Below are 18625 nucleotides of genomic sequence, written 5' to 3' on the forward strand. Positions count from 1 at the left end.
GTTTGACTTGACCCAAATCTAATATGCGGAGTAAAAAGGACCGGAGGGAGTACATAAAACTGGAATAATTGCAAAAATGATCAAACATGTCTACCATTTGAGTACAGCCAGACATACATTTCCTCTAATGTCTTCTTGACCCAAATCTCATGCACAAAAGCTCAAAGAACCAAAGATGCCACCAGACGAATACAACTCAACTATCGCATGCGGTTGTGTACTGGGTCATCACATTACTCGAGTCAGGACACAGTTCATTGAAGAAACGTGTCATGGTTTAAGACACTAGTGGGAAATTGCCCGGGTATTAGGTTAGTGAGTCACTGACTCAAAATGGTAGAAATGGTGAAACGATGCTATGGAGAATTACGAATATGGGCTCGTACTAAGGCGTAGTTCAAACTGCAACTGTGAGCAAAGGAACTCTACATGCGCTCTGGCATCATCCTTCTATACCCTTTGTAAAATGGAGCCGTAGACCTGTTTGCAATGTGGTGCCCTACTGGTTTCGCGGTAGCTATCTACCTACTTGTGTAGCGCAAGGTGGACTTGATCAATCTGCAGTTTCGGTGATGAGCTCCTTGAGTACGTGTTTTAGGCCATTCATCTTCTTACGGGCTCTCTGCGAGACATTTTCGTGGAAAAGGTTAGCATTTGATCAGTACGGCATCCCTGGGGTTTAGGAATGGTGTTTGCCTTACCTTCTGAACCTCAGAGATTTTGATTTCAGCGTCGTTGAGCTGAGAACCAACTGTTCTCTCAGCGTGTTGGAGGAGCTTCTTGTGTGATGCTTCTGTTGATGCAATCATAAAAGAACACCATGGTTAAGTGGTGGTAATTCAGGTGGCAAACGGTTAGGCAAATAGAGCATTTAAACAGATTTCTTCAAGTGTCTGTATGATGATTCATTCCACTTGCCTCTTATTATGACCGGCGTCACTTATAGCCGGAGGAGGTCCAATGGGCCCGTTTAGTTAGGGGCTTTGCCCAAGTTATCTTATTTTTATTAGCATCCACATTATATAAACAGTTGTAAGACACCCTTTGGAATTAAGCAATAAGACATATTCTATTGCCCGGCTCCCAGAGGAGCCGGAACCCTAACCCTAGCCGCCGCCTCTCCCGTCGCAACCGCTTCCCCCTCCGTGCGAGACGGCGCCCACGCGCCGGCGACCACGCCAGCTTCCCTCCTTTCCCTACAACCTTCGGCCACGACCCGGTAGGACCCTAGCTCCTACAGGCTCAGGTTCGGTCATGCCTTCCCCGCCGCCCTCCACAACTGTCCCGCTGCCGACCACCACCACCACCCCGATGGCCACCACGGCCGGCACCTCGCACTTGCCCGTGCCGGTCACCTCCGTCGCGGCGCTTCCCGCCGTCCTCACCCCGGAGGAGCTCACCGGCGTGATCCGCGTTCTCGCCACCGCTGTTCAGGGGATCCGCCTCTACCTGGCCGGTCCCTATCGCGCCAACAACCGACGGAAACGGGTACCCGGCGACGACCCCAGCACTGCTCCGTGCCGACGAGCCGTACAACCACGGCAGCCATACCCACACGTCGCCGCGCTTCGCCAAACTGGACTTCGCTACCTATGACGGCACCGAGGACCCCCTGAGCTGGCTCAACCAATGTGACCAGTTTTTCCGGGGGCAACGGACGCCCGTGTCGGACCGCACCTGGCTCGCTTCGTATCACCTCCGAGGCGCCGCACAGACGTGGTATTACGCTCTCGAGCAGAACGAGGGCGGCATGCCTCCATGGGAGCGTTTCCACGAGCTCGGCCTCCTACGCTTCGGGCCTTCGATCCAAAGGAGCCGGCTGGCGTAGCTTGGCCGCCTACCCTTCACCTCCACGGTGCAGGACTTCGCCGACCGCTTCCAGGCCCTAGCGTGTCACGCGCCCGGCGTGACGACTCGCCAACGGGCCGAGCTCTTCGTCGGGGGCCTCCCGGACCACATCCGTGTGGACGTCGAGATGCGCGGACTGCAGGACATTCAGACGGCCATGTACTATGCCCGCGCGTTCGAGCAGCGAGCGGTGGCTATGCAACAGGCGTTCCCGGCCCAGGCACCTCGCCCACCCCCTCAGTCGACTATGTCTGCACCCAGCCGGCCTGCCCAGCCGGCGACAAGGACTCCCACCACGGCAGCAACTCGCCCGTTCCGTCAGCTAACCCCGGCCAAACAACACGAGCGTCATCGACACGGGTTATGTTCAACGGCGATAAGCCCTACGTGTCAGGTCACGTCTGTCCGCGCCTCTTCTACCTAGAGGCAGACGACTATGTTGAGGAGGATACAGCTCCCTCCGAGCTTGCCGAGGCGGCGGCCCCGGCGTCAACCACCGCTCTCGTGGTCTCCCTCCATGCCCTTGCAGGCATACGAGCGGAAACAACGATGCTGCTGCCAGTGACGGTTAATGGGGAGCGCCTCTTAGCTTTCCTGGACACGGGCTCTACACACAACTTCCTGCCCGCGTCTACTATGCGTCGCCTAGCCCTCCAGCCGGCGGGCGGCGAGCAACTCCGAGTTACCGTGGCTAACGGTGACCGTCTCCGCTGCCACGGAATTGCGCAGCAGGTTCCCATCCTCATCGGCGACGAGTCCTTCGCCATCACGTGCGTCGGCATCGACTTGGGCGACTTCGACTTCATCCTCGGCGTCGACTTCTTGCGGACGCTCGGACCCATCCTTTGGGACTTCGACGCACGGACCATGACTTTCTGGAGTCAGGGGCGCATGGTGCAGTGGAAGGGCGAGGGTGGCACTTCTCCAACAGTTCCCTCTTAGCTGTCGACCGCCATAGCCGACTCCAAGCTGCCCCTGTTGGCTCATCTCCTACAGCGGCATAGAGACCTTTCACCGGTGCTCCTTGTTCGCAAGCTCGAGGGCTCGTGGCGTTTCTGCCTCGATTACCGTGCTCTCACTGCCAAGACGACGAGGGTCAATTTTCCTATACCGGTCATGCAGGAGCTCCTGGACGAGCCAGGTTTTTAGGGTTTAGGGTTTAGGGGCACGCTTATTCCCTACACTCGACTTGCGTTCTGGCTACCAGATGCCTTTCGGTCCCTCCAATGCGTCGGCGACATTCCAGGCCTTGATGCACGACGTACTTCGAAGCAGCTCAACCCTCTGAAGGCCACTTGGGAGCAGCTCAAGGAGTTCCGCCAACATTTTCCAGACTTCCAGCTCGAGGACGAGCTGTTTGCGCACGCGGGGAGAGATGTTATGACCAGCGTCACTTATAGCCGGAGGAGGACCAATGGGCCCGTTTAGTTAGGAGCTTAGCCCAAGTTATCTTATTTTTATTAGCATCAAGATTATATAAACAGTTGTAAGACACCATTTTGGAATTAAGCAATAAGATGTATTCTATTGCCCGGCTCCCAGAGGAGCCGGAACCCTAACCCTAGCCGCCGCCTCTCCCGTCACAGCCGCTTCCCCCTCCGTGCGAGGCGGCGCCCACACGCCAATGACCACGCCAGCTTCCCTCCTTTCCCTACAACCTCCGGCCACGACCCGGTAGGACCCTAGCTCCTGCCACCTCTTAACAATGATTACAGTGAGCTAAAACTATAATTACTACACTGGTGACTGTTTCTTCTAATCATGTGCCAATGGCGGTTAGGCAATCATTTATTTTCAATTAAAAACATCTGATTTAACAACATTATTCACCAACAAACTTCAAACCTTACAATATTGTAATCTTATGTGCCTGGATCAGTTATATGACATAAAGTTCGCAATCTGTAATCAAAGGGCTCCAATGGTGATACTTCATAAGGCTCCGTTTTGACAAAGGTTAACATGATTCCTCATTTTTAGTAGTTCGTGCAGTATCGGTTTGTAATAAATAGTCCAGCGAGTAAATATTTCATTTGCATTTTGCAAGTGCAAGGTTTAAAGTTAAACTTACTTTGCTTATCAGCTACTCCCTTCAGTTCTGCATGATAGGCTTCAAATTCCTCAAGAGAGTTCTTGCAACCAAGCAACTGCTGATTAACCTCCTCCTTAAACTTCTCATGAAGAACCCTTAACTGTTCTTGTTGCTCTGAAACCAGAAGGCGTAGGACCAGGTTATATCATTTGAGTAACTAGAGTTTATTCAAGAGAAACAACAGAAGACATGCAAGAAAACAAGGTAAAGTACAAGGATTCACAAAGGAATCTTGCCCCAAGTGTGCCTTACTAACCAAACAGGCGACTAACTTGGTCAAACCTACCTAACTTGTGGTGTGGCATGGTTAGCATACCAAACAAGAATAGGTTCTAAGCCTACATATATGCATACACAGTAAAAAGTCCAAAGAGTAGAAGATAATAAATAAGAAATAACCAAACCATATTGGATAGCTGCAGGCAGATTGAGTATTCATGGCACTGATTTTATGCTTCAGTATTCAGACAATGGAAGTGATTCAAGAACAAAATTTATATGTCTCTATATGAGTACTCTACTACTTATTGAAGTATAAGATTGTGCAAATTGCTCGAGCTGAATAATCCAAATAGGTTAAGTATGAGTGGCACAATGGATCAAAACACCAGTACATCATATCTTTATAGATACAGCTTTCAGAATGGATTCAGACTAATGGGTCTAATTATCATAAAACTCATGTTTCACAATAACAGACCACAAAATTAATTTCTGCAGTAACATAATATAAATTGTACCTTCAAATGTTGATTCTAGTCGCTTTCTTTTAGATTTTCCTGCATTGACCAGCTTATCCCTGAAAGTATAGTTGAATGTGTCAAAATAGCTGCACCTCTAATATATGTGATACTTCTATAACAAGCCTATATATATGATTAGGTGTGTATATGCAGATAAGATGTACTCCCTCCGTTCCTAAATATAAGTCTTTTTAGAGATTTCACTAGAGAACTACATACGGAGCAAAATGAGTGAATCTACACTCTAAAATATGTCTATATACATCCATATGTAGTCTTCTAGTGGAACCTCTAAAAAGACTTATACTCCCTCCATCCCAAAATTTTTGTCTTACATTTGTCTAGATATGAATGTATCTAGTCACGCTTTAGTATTTAGATACATCTATTTCTAGACAAACGTAAGACAAGAATTTTGGGACGGAGGGGAGTATTTAGGAACGGAGGGAGTAGTTTCTTGGTAGCACCAGCAAAGATCTTACACGTCATCCTGCATCTGCACCTCAACTCCCTCGAGGTGCTGGCGTATTATCTCTCCGGTACCTGCCAGTATCTCAGAACTTTTGTTTCTTGTTTCAGACTTGATCTTGGTTTGAAACCTTCCCAACACCACCAGCAACTGATCAAAAGCCCTGGTTACAATGAAGAAATGAAATTGGACCGGCCAACAATATAGGATATGTATTTCTTTATCTACAACCTATAAAACGGACCTGGTTAGGTAGTCATCTGGGCATTGCACTGGTTCTTTGTCTGACATTATAGTTTCTTGTGTTCCTGAATGAATTAGTAATGATGAAATATTAATTATGAACTGCAACCATTAGTTGAACGCGAGAAGGCAATCAACTTTACCAGAAGTGGCAAAAGGAACTGGCGAAGGTAAGCGCCGTTTGCCTCTTCTACCCTCTTTTAGATGTGATTTCCTATCCAGATTTTCTGGAGGAGATTTGTCAGGGCTGTCTACATCTGAAAGCCATTTGCGAGATTTATATCCTGCACATGAAGAACCAGTTATTTAGTAAACAATTTTTGGATATATGACAGTGTAATTTATACATCTCCAACATAATTTATACATCTCCAACAGCATGTGGGAAAAGCTTGGCTCACATAATTCATTTTCCGGAATTAAAGTGGTCAAAATACTATAAACTTAAAGCAACAACAACAAAGCAGTTTAGTCCCAAACAATGCTAACTTCCACGCACCTCTGTCCATGGCTAGTTCTTTGGTGATATTCCAGTCCTTCAGATTTCTTTCAGCGGACTCCTCCCATGTTAAGTTTCGTCTACCCCAACATCTCTTGACATTATCAGCACGCTTTAACCGTCCACGATGCACTGGCACTTCTGGAGGCCTGCATTGTATATGTCCATCTCAGACGATGTTGGACAAGCTTCTCTTCAATCGGTGCTACACAACATCACGTCTATCCTCATTCCAGACGCGATCCTTTCTTGTGTAGCCACACATCCATCTCAACATATGCATCTCTACTACACCTAACTGTTGGACATGCCGCCTTTCAGTTGGTCAACACTAAGGGCTCAAAGCTGACCCTTTTGGTGCAGTCCTATTTTAATCGAAAAGTCATCAATGTCGCCATCACATTGTCCGCACACTTGTCACAACATTATCGGACATGTCCTTGACGAGGGTAATGTACTTTGTCGGGACTTTGTTTTTCTCCAAGGCCCACGACATAACATTCAGCGATATCTTATCGTAGGCCTTCTCCAAGTCAATGAACACCATATGCAGGTCCTTCTTTTGCTCCTTGTATCTCTGCATAAGTTGTCGCACCAAGAAAATGACTTCCATGGTCGACCTCTCAGGCACATAACCAAATTGATTTTTGGACACCCTTGTCATTCTTCTTAAGCAATGCTCAATGACTCTCCCATAGCTTATTGTATGGCTCATCGGCTTAATTCCACGATAATAAGTACAACTTTGAACATCCCCAATGTTCTTGAAGATTGGTACTAATACATTCCGCCTCCATTCTTCGGACATCTTGTTTGCTCGAGAATGAGGTTGAAAAGCTTAGCTAAGCCATACTATCGCTATGTCTCCGAGGCCTCTCAACACCTCAATGAATACACAATCAGAGCCCATGGCCTTGTCTCCTTTCATCCTTTTTAAAGCCTCCCTGACCTTAGACGACCTGAGACTTCTGGATTCATCGCACAAAACGCATGTTGGTATCATCAAAGCAGCCGCCCAGCTCTATGGTAGAGCTCTCATTCTCTCAATTGAATAGCTTGTTGAAGTATTTTTTTCGAGAAAACGCAGTGAGATTCATGCGTTTCTTTGTATTGAAAAGGTAGAGTTTATGTTACAATCCTCCTAGGAGGGACAATACTGATGATGATTACACGTAGTTAGTGCACGTCCCAGGTCTGTTGGATGATGACGCGGAGGCCAGCCGCTCCCGCCTTGGTCCAGAGGGACGCCTCGTCTTTGATCCTCGCAACCAGGTCGTTCGCCGAGGGTTGGGTGCCCTCGAACACGCGGCTGTTGCGGTGCTTCCAAATCATCCACGGGGTCAGCAAGGCCATGGAGGCGAAGCCTTTGCGCATGGGCTGCGGAATACTCTGCTTGGCACTATGCCACCACGCAAGAAGGGAAGACTCGTGGCTGGGGGTGTGCACGGCAAGCGAAGCCAGGTGATGACATCTTGCCATACCTGCCTGGAGAACGGGCAGCGGAGGAGCAAGTGGTCCATCGTCTCAGGGTCCTGGCAGCACAAGAGGCAAGGGTCGTGGTGCTGCAACCCTCGTCGAGCCAAACGATCTGAGGTCCAGCATCGGTCCTGGTCAACAAGCCAATGGAAGAAGCGCACCCGGGGTGGTGCCCAGCTCTTCCATATGAGCTTGCAGGAGGCGCTAGGGATGGATCCCTGGAAGGTAGCCTTGTAGCAAGACTTGGCAGTGTATGATCCATTCATGGTCCACTTCCAGGTGAGCTGGTCGGGCGTGTTGATCAGGATGGTGTGCTCGATGGTATTCCAGAGGCGGATGTACTGGCCAATCTCGTGGACGCCGAGAGTGCCCTCGATGTCGCGAGCCCAAGCATTGGCATTGAGCCCCTCCGCGACGGTCCACACCTTCCTCTTGCGCGTGGGGATGCAGACGTGGAGCTGCGGCGCTATCTCGCCGACGGATCAGCCGTCAATCCAGCGGTCATCCCAGAGCAGTTGGTGAATGGGGACTGCGCAGAGGACGGATTTCACCGTCGCGAGGCGCCCAGCCTTGTTCATGAGCCAAGCATTCCAAGACGGAAGTTGGCCCCGCACCTTGTCCACCAGGGGCTGCAGCTGCGCCACCATCGGTCGTCGGATCGTGAGTGGGATTCCCAGGTAGGTAACTGGGAGCTCGGCGATGGGACAGACGAGTAGCTATACTGCAGCGGTTGCCGCGTCCTCGTCGCAGCGAATGAGGGTCGTCGTGCTCTTGGCGAAATTGACGTGCAGTCCGGAGGCGCGGACAAAGAGGTGCAAGATTCCTTTGACTGCGGTGATCTCAGTTGGCGATGGGTGGCAGAACAGCACGACGTCGTCTGCGTACAGCGAGATCGCCGGCACCGTGCGCCGCGGGTGGAGTTGTTGCATGATTCCCAGCGAGGTGGCCCGATTGACGAGCCGGACGAGGACGAAAAGCTGCGGGGACAGCGGGTCGCCCTGCCGGAAGCCACGACGATGCCAGATGGGGGGGCCGGGTCGCCATTGAGCAGCACCCTAATGCTTGCTGAAGATAGCAGGATGGCCATCCAAGCTCGGAAGCGAACGCCAAAGTCGTAGCGCTGCAGCACCTCAAAGACAAAAGGCCAGGAGATCGAGTCAAATGCCTTCGTCAGGTCCAGCTTGAGGAGGGCTCGTGGGGCTTTGAGCTGGTGGAGTAGCCGCGCAGATTGTTTGACGAGGACAAAGTTATCATGCAAGCTGCGCCCGGGGATGAATGCATTCCGGTTCGGGTTGACGAGGCGATCCAGCTGTGGGCCTAGGCGGAGTGAGAGCACTTTAGCGAACACCTTGGCGACGAGATGGATAAGGCTGATCGGCCTGTAGTCCCCGAAGGTGGCGGCGTCGGCGCGCTTGGGGAGCAAGGCTAGCAGTGCCTGGTTGAGCAGAGCGAAGCCCCGGACGCGCATGTCATAGAGCTGCTGGAAGACATCCACCAGGTCTTGCCGCACTGTGTGCCAGCAAGCGCGTAGGAATTCTGCAGTGAAGCCGTCGGGGCCCGGCGCCTTGTGCGCGGGCAGTCGCTGGACAGCGTGCCAGGTTTCATCGGCATCGAACGGCTCCTCGAGGTCTAGGAGGTCGTCGGCGGGCTCGATGAGCTCATCAAGGTGGAGCGAGCACTCGCGGTCGACGGCGGTGCCAAGCAAGCCATCAAAGTGCAAGAAGGTCGCGTCCACCATGTCGTCGTGGCTAGTGAGCACGCGACCGTCCACGTCGATCGTGTGGATCATGTTCTTCTGCCTGCGGTAGGTGCTCTGACGGTGGAAGAAGGAGGTGTTGGCGTCTCCATCCTTCAGCGAGGCGATCCGTGTCCGCTGGCGGGCAATGGTGCGCTCAAGCGAGGCTAGCCCGAGGTAGGATATCTTCAGTTGGGAGCGCAGCCAACACTCGTCGGGGGTGAGGGCCCGGTCCTCTTGCGCCTTGTCGAATTTGGAGATCAGCTCCCGCGCAATCGCGAGCTTGAGGCGAACGCCTCCGACCGAGCGAGCGCTCCGGCTAGTCAGCACTCTAGCTGTAGCCTGGAGGCGCAGCACCATGCGCTTGAAGGGATCGGCGTGAGTGACGGAGTTCCAAGCCATGGTCACCACCTCCTGGAAGCCATCAAGGCGGAGCCAGAACTGCTCGAAGTGGAAGCTGCGGTGAGCACGAGGCAGGGGGCAGCTGTCCAGTAGCAGGGGGTTATGGTCGGAGACGACGGACGCGAGGCAGCGGAGGTGGCACTCCCCATGTAGCTCTTCCCAGTCCGAGGTGCAGAGGACGCACTCGAGGCGCACGAGCGTTGGCGGCGATTGCTCGTTCGACCAAGTGTAATGGCGGCCGTTAAGAACCTCTTTGAGCGCGAGGTCGTCGATTAGGCGACGAAACTTGCCCATCATGCGGCGGTTTAGGTTGCGGTTGTTCTTGTGCTCCACGCGGTAGATAAGGTTGAAGTCCCCGCACAGCATCCAAGGCCCGGGGCAGTTGGTGCGCACGTCGCGCAGCTCTTGCAGGAAGGCGATCTTCGCCACATCGGCCTGGGGTCCGTATACGGCGGTAAGCCACCAGTGTGCGGCGCCGGGCGTGGATACTTTGGCTGAGAGCGTGTTCGTAGTGAACGTCTGGTCGGAGAGGGTGATGGACCGGCTCTTCCAAGCCAAGAGTATGCCCCCGCAAGTGCCGGCGGCCGGCAAGTAGAAGTATTCGTCAAACTCGGAACCAAGCGTCTCAAGGACGGTCGACGAGCAGATCAACTCCATTTTAGTTTCCTGAATGCATACAATGGAGGCCTCGGTGGTACAAATCAGCGAGTGAATGGCCGTACGGTGAGCGCGGGCGTTCCAGATGACAATCTTGAGGTCGTAATTCATGGGAACACGATCGACAAGGGCACTGCACTAAGCGGTTAGGCCGTGATGGGGCCGCCGTCCGGCGTGGTCGTGGTCGGCGCCGATCCCGGGAGGGGAGGCAGCTCACGATCGACCAGCGCTGCGAACGCAGCGAGCACGGACCGAGGGATGGGTGCAGCCAAGATGCCGTCGTAGGCACGCATCTCGGCAGCGGTGATCTGCTGGTTGACACCCACGATGCCAAGTGTGCAGAGGACCTGCACCTGCGCCCGACGCTCCGCCGTGGGCGGTGCAACGGCCTTGGAGGCGGCCCCGGCGGAGGAGGACACGGAGCTGCCCCGGCGCGGGGAGAAGTTGAGCGCCGCCGGCGAGGGCGTTTTCCTAGGGTCGGGAGGACAGCGCAGATGTGCTTGGTGGCAGCCGAGAGGAATTCTCCCAGCGTCCACGTCGCAGCAGGCCGCCGTTGGCGCGATCATAGCATGGTGATCGGTGGGGAAGCGAAGCGGCCCGTGAGGGCATGGCCTAGGTGGATCATAGCCTGTGGGCTCCGAGGCGCCTTGGGCCGCATCCACGGGGAGGGGGTCGGACGCAGGAGCGTCATGGGTCGCGTCCACAAGGAAGGGGGGCGGGCTCCGGAGTGCTTTGGGCCTCAACCACGGGGAGAGTGGTGGGCCCGGCCACAGCTGGCGAGGGGGAGGCAGGGTTGGCAGAGCCCGCCATCATCGCTCCCGCCTGCGACTCGACCAATATCCCGTCATCCGTGTGGGGCACAGAAGGCTCCAAACCAGCGCCAGGGGCGTACAGGGTGAGGATCGGCCTTTGCGCAGAGGCCAGATCAGCCTAGGTTGGGGTGAGAGACTGAGTGGCATGGGAGTCTGGGATCTCTGATTCCAGATAAAGGGGCCCCACGGGAATCAGCCCATCTGATTGGGCAGAGGTGGTGGGTGCAGCGCCAAGGGACGCCCCGATGCCATCCACGACCGCGTCGGGCGACGGCGGGTTTGAATCCGTGCAGGGGCCCGCACCAGCGACAGGGGTGCGCGAGTCATCCTGGGCCACGAGGGTGGGCGCCCCAGCTCCTGTTTCTGATCCTGTCGGCCTGGGGATCGGGGACAGGGCAGCTTTGTCGGGCGCAATGGTTGTCCTGAACACTCCTTTGCACTTTTCTTTTCTGGGGCGATGACGGGGCGACGAGTGCCATGGGCCCCGCCGTGCCACGGCCACGGCTGCATGGTACGGACCGAGCAAAACGCTGGCGGCTGCGTGGCCGTACGCCGCACGCCACGGGCCGAAGCCCATCCAGCAGCGATAGCGACGCCATCAGCACGCTGCGGGCGCGGGTTGCGCGGTTAGGAGAGGTCGTCCATGGCCATGCCGTCGGCGCGGCCAGTAGGGGCGGAGTCCGTGCGGCGCCTCTTGCGGTTGCGGCGACGCAGTCGAGCACACCTGGCGGGGTCGGCGTCGCAGCGCCCTTGGTCACCGCCCTGGCCGTCGTCGGGGTCGACCGCAGGGGCGGGGATGCTCGGCGTCGGGGTGTCGAGCTCGGCATGGGTGAGCGTGATGGACACCAGGTATGTCAGGGTCTAGATGCATGGAGCATCCGACTGGTGGCGCGAGGGGTTCAGCTCAACAATCTCCAAGGTGGCACGGCGGCGAATGCGGGCCGGGTCGGCGGTGCGGGCAAAGAGCCGGAACGTGGCGAGGTCGGCGCGGGAGCGCGTGCTAGGGTGAAGCCTCTCGATCCAGCAGCTAGTGCCCAGGAGGTGCTCCGCCGTGGAGAGGTGCCAGGCCTGGGCGGGGATCCCGCGGAGCTCAATCTCGACGCGGTAGTCCAGCCTGCCGGAGCCGGCATGTGCTAGCTTACACCAGGGACGCAGCGAAAGGGAGAAGCCTGGGCCGGACATGAAGTGGTCGCCGGCGAGGCGATCCTTGAGCTCACGGGAGGCGAAGATGATGAGGAAGTCCTCCGGGTGGTGAAGATGAACGGAGAAGTCGCCGGGGCGCAAGGCGAGGGAGGTGTGGAGCAGCTCAGACACCTCGTCCGCGGAGACGGCTGGTCGCGTCCCAGTGATGGAGGCCACCATGGCCCGACGCAGGACGCCCTCAGCCTCCTCGATCTCGACGGATCGAGCGATGATGACTCGCACCGGAGCGGACGGGCCGTCGATGGGTGCCTGGAGCTCCGCCGGGGGCGGCAGCAGGGGTGCACGTGGCGCCGCGAGTCTCGGGGCCGCCGGCGGCGCGGCCCGCGCCGGAGTCGCGCGCGGGGAGCGGTCGCGTGCGCCGGAGTGGCGGTCGTCCGGGCATTCCTAGGATTCGTGGTCGGACGCGAGGCAGCGGCGGCAGCAGACGTCGCTAGTGCAGTCACGCACCCGGTGGCGAGAGTCCAGGCAGCGGAAGCAGAGGCCCGCCACCTCCTCGGGCGAGGGGTTGCGGCGGTGAGGTGATGGAGGGCTTGGCACAGCGGCGCGCCGGGGACGGCGGTGCCGGTTCCTACGGCGGGGAAGCTCGAACCCATCCTGGTCGACCTCGGTCGCAGCTCCCGCGCGTTCCACCCGGTGCACCTCCGACCGTGGTCCAAGGCGAGTCGTGGCCGGCACCCGGCGCACACCGGCCGCAGGAGGGGCGGGTGGGTCGGCACGGGGCGGCGTAGCGGCCTGCTGGCGCGTCGTAGGCGCTAGGGAGCGCGGGGAGGCGGCGACCTCGCTGTAGGAGCGCGCGGAAGGCGAGCCGTCGATGGAGACCTGCCAACGGCGCGCGTGGCCGGAGGAGCTCGCCTCGCTGGAGCAAGAGGAGACCATGGCGAGGGCTGCGGGGTGGGGGGGCTACCGGCGGGGCTCGACGGCGGCGGGAGGGGGCTGGGCTAGGCGAGGGGCTGGGGAGCGGGGAGGAGCGGAGCGGGGCTCATAACATGGAGTGAATCTTGTTGAAGTATTCTCGCCATATATGCTTGAACTCCTTGTCCTTCACCACAAGTCAATCTGCTATGTCCTTAAGCATTTGACTTGGTTCACATCCTTCGTCTTCCTCTCTCAGATCGTGGCCATCTTATCGATGTCCCTTTCGCCTTCCTTCGTGTTTAAACGCTCGTAGAGGTCCTCATACGCTTGATCCCTGCTTCACTCACAACTTGCTTTGCGGTCTTCTTTGCCACCTTGTACTTATCTATGTTGTCTGCACTCCTATCCAGGTGTAGGCATCTGAAATAGTCTTTCTTCTCCTTAATAGCCTTATAGAGATATTGTTGCATCACCTCCTTCCTCTCAAGGGCCCTCCTTAATAACCCTCTCCTTGAAAGCCCGACCTGCCTCTCCCTTGAGCTTCCACCACTTTGTTCAAGCAACTTTGGCGCGCTTATCCCGATGGGCATGAATTCGAAAGCTGAAGTCAGCCACCACAAGCTTATGTTGAGGGACAACACTCTCTCCAGGTTTCACCTTACAACCAAGGAAAGCACGCATGTCTTTTCTTCTTGAGAGGGTGAGGTCAATCCAGCTAAAGTGTTGACCACCACTAAAAGTCACTAGATGGGATTCTCTCTTTAAAGAGGGTGTTAACTACGATCATGTCGTAGGCTAAAGCAAAGCTTAAGAAATCCTCTCCTTATTGATTCCAGTTGCCATAGCCAAAGCCCCCATGGTACGACCAAGTCAATAATTGGCACTAATAATCCAGTAGTTGTTCACGTCGTCAGAGATGTTTCTGTTATATCAAAACAGACCGATGATGTATATGTGCTAATGTATGTTGGCGTTGATAAGAAATACTGTGAGAAGATTGCAAATTTAGTTGAAGTTACATGCATGCATATTATGGCATTGACAGAGATGCACTTGCATAAGAAAGAGGAAAATAAGATGCTGAATGTGTATGCATTACGTGGGAAGAGGTAGTACATGTGTGCGCATGGAAGGAAGGGTTCATACACTAGCACGTTGGTTCAAGCTGTGCATCAATCTGGTCGTTTGTTTTGCTTGCCGCGTCCAGAACAAGTCCAAGTTGTACATGTACAGGAGATTTGTCTCTTTGAGATTGATCACAAAATCCTAGTCTACTAGTTCTGAAGTTAATAACCCCATGCACCCTTCAAAACTTGTGTTAGATGTACCCACGTGGCCATTGAGGTCTCCTCCTATGAAGAGCCTCTCGCCAATAGGTACACTCCTAACCATGTCTCCAGGCCTTCCCAGAACTCCCGCTTGGTGCTCTCATTGCGGCCTACTTGCGGGGCATATGCGCTGATAACATTGAGAACCAAGTCCTCAACAACCTGCTTAGACCAGGATAATCCAGTCCCCTTGCCTCTTGAAGTCTACCACTCCATACTTGAGGCTCTTGGCAAAAAAGACTTGGCAAAAAAAACTAATGAAACGCATTTAAAGTAGCATGAATGCACATGACAGAATATGCCACATATTGCTTCCATTCCATCTGGACGGCTTCTCATGAGCAAGCACTTCATACAATAGGAAAGAGTGAGTACATCGTGTTTTGGAGAGCCTTAACTTTAAAGACACAGTAGGACTATTGGATGCTCTGGCGCTGATAGTGATTGATCAATGATTGCTATCAAAAAATGTGGAAATAAAGCTGAAGCAATAAGTAGGACTACTGGCCATAGCTAAAAAAACATGGCTAGGCTTTAGGCGATAGCAAAACACACCTACCGCTTAATGTGCACATATTTGCGCTGAAGCATGTGCTTTGGTTAGAAAAGCGCATGGCAGTGGCAAAATGCACAATTAACGCCCAATGTTTTTTAAAAAAAAACAGGAAAATGAACAGCGGCTCTGCCAATAGTATTTAACCGGTAATAGACACATAGAGAAACAGTCAATGTATATATGTAAATAGATGAAGAAGAATGTGTTCTAGAAGAGTACTGTCCTCATGCAGAACAGAAGGGGTAGTAGTACTCTGTAAAATAACAATGTCACTTTCGGTTCTATAAATGTAGCACTAAATCTGAAAGGAACAAAACATACTCCAGAAAACTATTGATTTGCCTGTAAAAAGTATTAATGTGTATTGAAAGTTGCAAAATGAGTATTCTGACCTTTCTCAAAGCTTGGAATGGAAATTTGAGCCATTTCATCTTCAGTTGGCGGAATGGGTGAAAGAATTGGTTGTTTTTTGTTCTCGCTTCCTTCTGGAGAATTAGGAGATTCACTTTTACGTAACTCATCGGTTTTATCCATCCCGTCCTGGATATCAGCAGTACATGAATGAGTGATAAACAGATCGAGTTGCTCTGTTACATGAGTATAGAGAAAATAAATTTACAATGGCTGGGGAATGATTTATAGATTTGGAAAGCCTACCAATGGCTCAGACCCCGGATCAGAAGCATAGGAACTTGATCTTGACCTGTTCACACTTTTTCGATATTTGGGGCTGTATGTGTCATCATGTAGCATTTTACTTCTATCGCGGTAGCCATTTACATTAGTTGCAAAAGTAGGACTCACAAAGTCATCTCGCATGTCTCTGAATCTGTCTGCCAATGGACTGGCAAACTTCTCTCCAAGTTTACCATTTATCTGGGGACTTGCCTCGTTGTCCCATGGATACATTTTCGGTTCAGGTGATGGAATAGCAGCACCAGCTGGTGGTGAGCTAAAATTATTTCCTGCTGCTTTATGTGCCTGGGGGCTTCCGTCTGAAGCTTTGCTCAAATTAGCTTTCTCCGTGCGGTGCAGCAATGAAGAATAACTTTCTTTGCTCTTTGATGAAATATTCTGAGAAGAGAGCTTATCTTCACCTACATCCAGTGTCGCGGGCAGCAACTTTTCTGAAAACTGCATCTTCTGAGGCCCAACTTTAGCCATTCCATTCAGCCGTTTCTCCCTTGTAGGGCTTCTAGAACAGCTCTCAGCAGTTTTCCCAGTTCGTGACAAAGAAGAAAAGGAGGTGGTTTTCTCTCCTTTATTCTCTGATGGTACATTTCTAGAAGATGGCTGTCCTCCTCTATCATCCGGTGTGATCTTGTCAGAACAATGGACCTTCTTAAGCTCTACTTTAGCCTTCCGATTTGAGCTTCTAAGATTTCTCAAGCAGACAGAGTTACCAATTGCAGATTTCCCCGCAGTTTTGGGTGTGCATTTCTCATCAAAAATAAACACATTGTCCAGTGTTTTCTGTTTGGGTGCAGAACATGAAGTAGGCAATGGTTTCTTTGCACTCTGGCTCTTATCCTGCTTCTTGGAGGCTGCTGGTGCGTTCTTGCGACCCAAGGTGCGAGTAACAGACCTTATTTCAACTACTTGTGGAGTATCAGAATCTGACTCAATTGGATCAGAGGATGGTTTACTCTTTGCATAGGTAGCTGTTTGACAGTTCAGCAGATCAGGTGTCTTGATATTATCAGGAAAAGGTGATGTGTAGACCTTCTTGTTCCCTGAAGATGGTCCATTGGCGGTTAAACTTTTAGGTTGGTTAGGTGTCTCAGTGTCTTCGGGGTTTGGTGAAGCAACAGTCTGCTTGGTTTGTGATGTACCAAGGATCTCCCACAGCTTCATCCTGAGAACTTCGCTGTTGGGTTTGGTTTTATCTGCAGATTCCACTTGGCGCTTTCCTTGTGAATTCACTAAGGGTGTCTTTTGCAGTTGGTCAAGCTGGCTGTCTTGTTCTTTTCTTGTTCCAAAGGAAAAGGTTCCGGTTTGCTCAGGTGAATGGTCATCAGGTTGTGATAGAGAAACCTTAACAGGGGCGGCTTCTGGTGCCTCTGTAGCAGATCCGCCATGGTTTGCAGCTTCTTGTGAGACCCGGAGTGAAGCATTATAACCTCTCGGGGGTCTAGATCTTCCATCAGTTCCCTGAGACAGGTTCCTCTCAAATGCAGGGGCAGTAGCAGCATCTCTGCTTCTCGATACAGAACCTGGCCTTGGAATTGGGATGCCAATTGATACCTTAGGAAATTTACCAGATGGATACTGGTTGCTGGCCAAAGTCCAGTAATCACTTGATGTAGCCTAGACAAATCATAATGCATGAGTTGTTAAATACTGCTATGAAAGAACAGCTAAAGCTGAAACAGGTGGCACATCCTGCAATTTAGCACAGGAAGTTGTTACTCACCTTCTGGATATTCGGCTTTTCAATTTCCGTCATTGCAGCTTCTGGGATAATAACAGACCAAAATAACTAAAGAAAGGAGAACAAGAGAATTATGTTAGGTTCCACCAATGTTAGAGCATCTTTTAGGATCAAATTAAGCTCCGCAGATGTATAATAAATAGTTAAATACAATGAGACTATAAGCCATGCCTGAGACCAAATTTAGAAATGAACGGTAACAAAGGATACATAACTGTGCAAAATATTATCGTCAAGTGTAACTTATGCCAGGTCTGAATTGCTATGCGGTACTATAGTGAGTCGAATTGAACAGGCTGCTGAGAGTAAGAGCATACCAACCAGATCGACTTAGCCTACTAGGAAAAATACTAGGACCAGCCCCTTCTAAGCACATTGAATTAACAGAAGACTAAAAGTAACAGGTGCAATTGTGTCATAGAGCACAGGACTAAACGTGGTCTCGGCATTCAGAGGTCGTCTTCCACAAGCAATGCAGCTTAGCAACCACTAGGAACCGAGCAAACCACAGCAAAATCAGACGTGAGCAAAAAAAATGCAACAACGAGCGTGCAACCGAGGCGAAATTAGAACGTATAGATTAGGAAATCCACAGGTGGACATAATTCCAACCCATAAACCCTAAAACCTTGCGTGCGGCGGCGAGGTATACCGGGGTAGCAGGCCGCTGGCGAGCTAGACCAGAGGAGGCGGCCGGCGGCAGGGAAGACCTAGGCTTCGGTTGCCAGAAGAGAGCGAGAGAGGGTGAGAGGTGAAGGGTGGCGCTGTGGGGGGGGTGGGGGGGGGGGGGATTACGGGAGGATCGTCGGGCGATTTTTCTGAGGGCCAACTCACAGCCTCATACCTGACCTGACCAAACGGGCCGGCACGGCCCGGCCTGCCAGAATCGTGTCTGGCACGGCACGGCACGGCCGTTTCATGCCGGCCCGTGTGTCAGGCAATCAGACCCAAGCACGGCACGCTCTATAATCGGGTCGGCCCGCGGGGGCACACCAGCCCGCGACACGTTTACTCTTTTTTTTAAACACATCAAAAAAATTATAAAAAAATCAAAAAAAATCCAAAAAATATATACTTTGACATAGTATTATATGAGATAAATTTAGAGTTTTATTAGCAATTTTATTAGCGTCTGCCTCATTAAAACCTTCCATCCTAAAGAAGTAAAAGAGTACAAGTCATTCTCTAGAAAAGTAGAAATACAAAAAGAAGAAAAGATAGAGAAAGGGAAAAAATACAAATACTACATTACATGCCATGCTTTGGATTTCTAGAA

At 52.4% G+C, this 18625-nt stretch overlaps 1 protein-coding gene and 1 pseudogene across 1 annotated transcript; one reads left to right on the forward strand and one right to left on the reverse strand.

Moving 5' to 3' along the window:
- Window positions 1-50: 50 nt before the first annotated feature.
- Window positions 51-18110, reverse strand: LOC123400134 (meiosis-specific protein PAIR3-like). The gene is made up of 11 exons (XM_045094551.1): window positions 18002-18110; window positions 17332-17397; window positions 15576-17225; window positions 15311-15458; window positions 5539-5679; window positions 5397-5460; window positions 5166-5315; window positions 4681-4739; window positions 3920-4054; window positions 702-793; window positions 51-622 (listed from the first exon to the last, which is right to left on the reverse strand). The coding sequence occupies exons 2-11, from the start codon at window positions 17362-17364 to the stop codon at window positions 554-556; spliced, it is 2541 nt and encodes an 846-aa protein (XP_044950486.1). The 5' UTR covers window positions 17365-17397; window positions 18002-18110; the 3' UTR covers window positions 51-553.
- On the forward strand, window positions 11434-13938 carry LOC123400135 (annotated as a pseudogene).
- Window positions 18111-18625: the final 515 nt, after the last annotated feature.

The sequence above is a fragment of the Hordeum vulgare genome, chromosome 5H (assembly GCF_904849725.1).
Source record: "Hordeum vulgare subsp. vulgare chromosome 5H, MorexV3_pseudomolecules_assembly, whole genome shotgun sequence".
Classification (NCBI taxonomy): domain Eukaryota; kingdom Viridiplantae; phylum Streptophyta; class Magnoliopsida; order Poales; family Poaceae; genus Hordeum; species Hordeum vulgare.

Excerpts from the sequence above, each read along its gene's own strand:
- LOC123400134 (XM_045094551.1), bottom strand. The coding sequence starts at position 17,364 with ATGACGGAAATTGAAAAGCCGAATATCCAGAAG. Across the intron at positions 5,316-5,396 it reads CCAGATGACTACCTAACCAG|GGCTTTTGATCAGTTGCTGG; the intron begins GTCCGTTTTATA and ends CATTGTAACCAG. Across the intron at positions 4,055-4,680 it reads ACTAGAATCAACATTTGAAG|AGCAACAAGAACAGTTAAGG; the intron begins GTACAATTTATA and ends TTCTGGTTTCAG.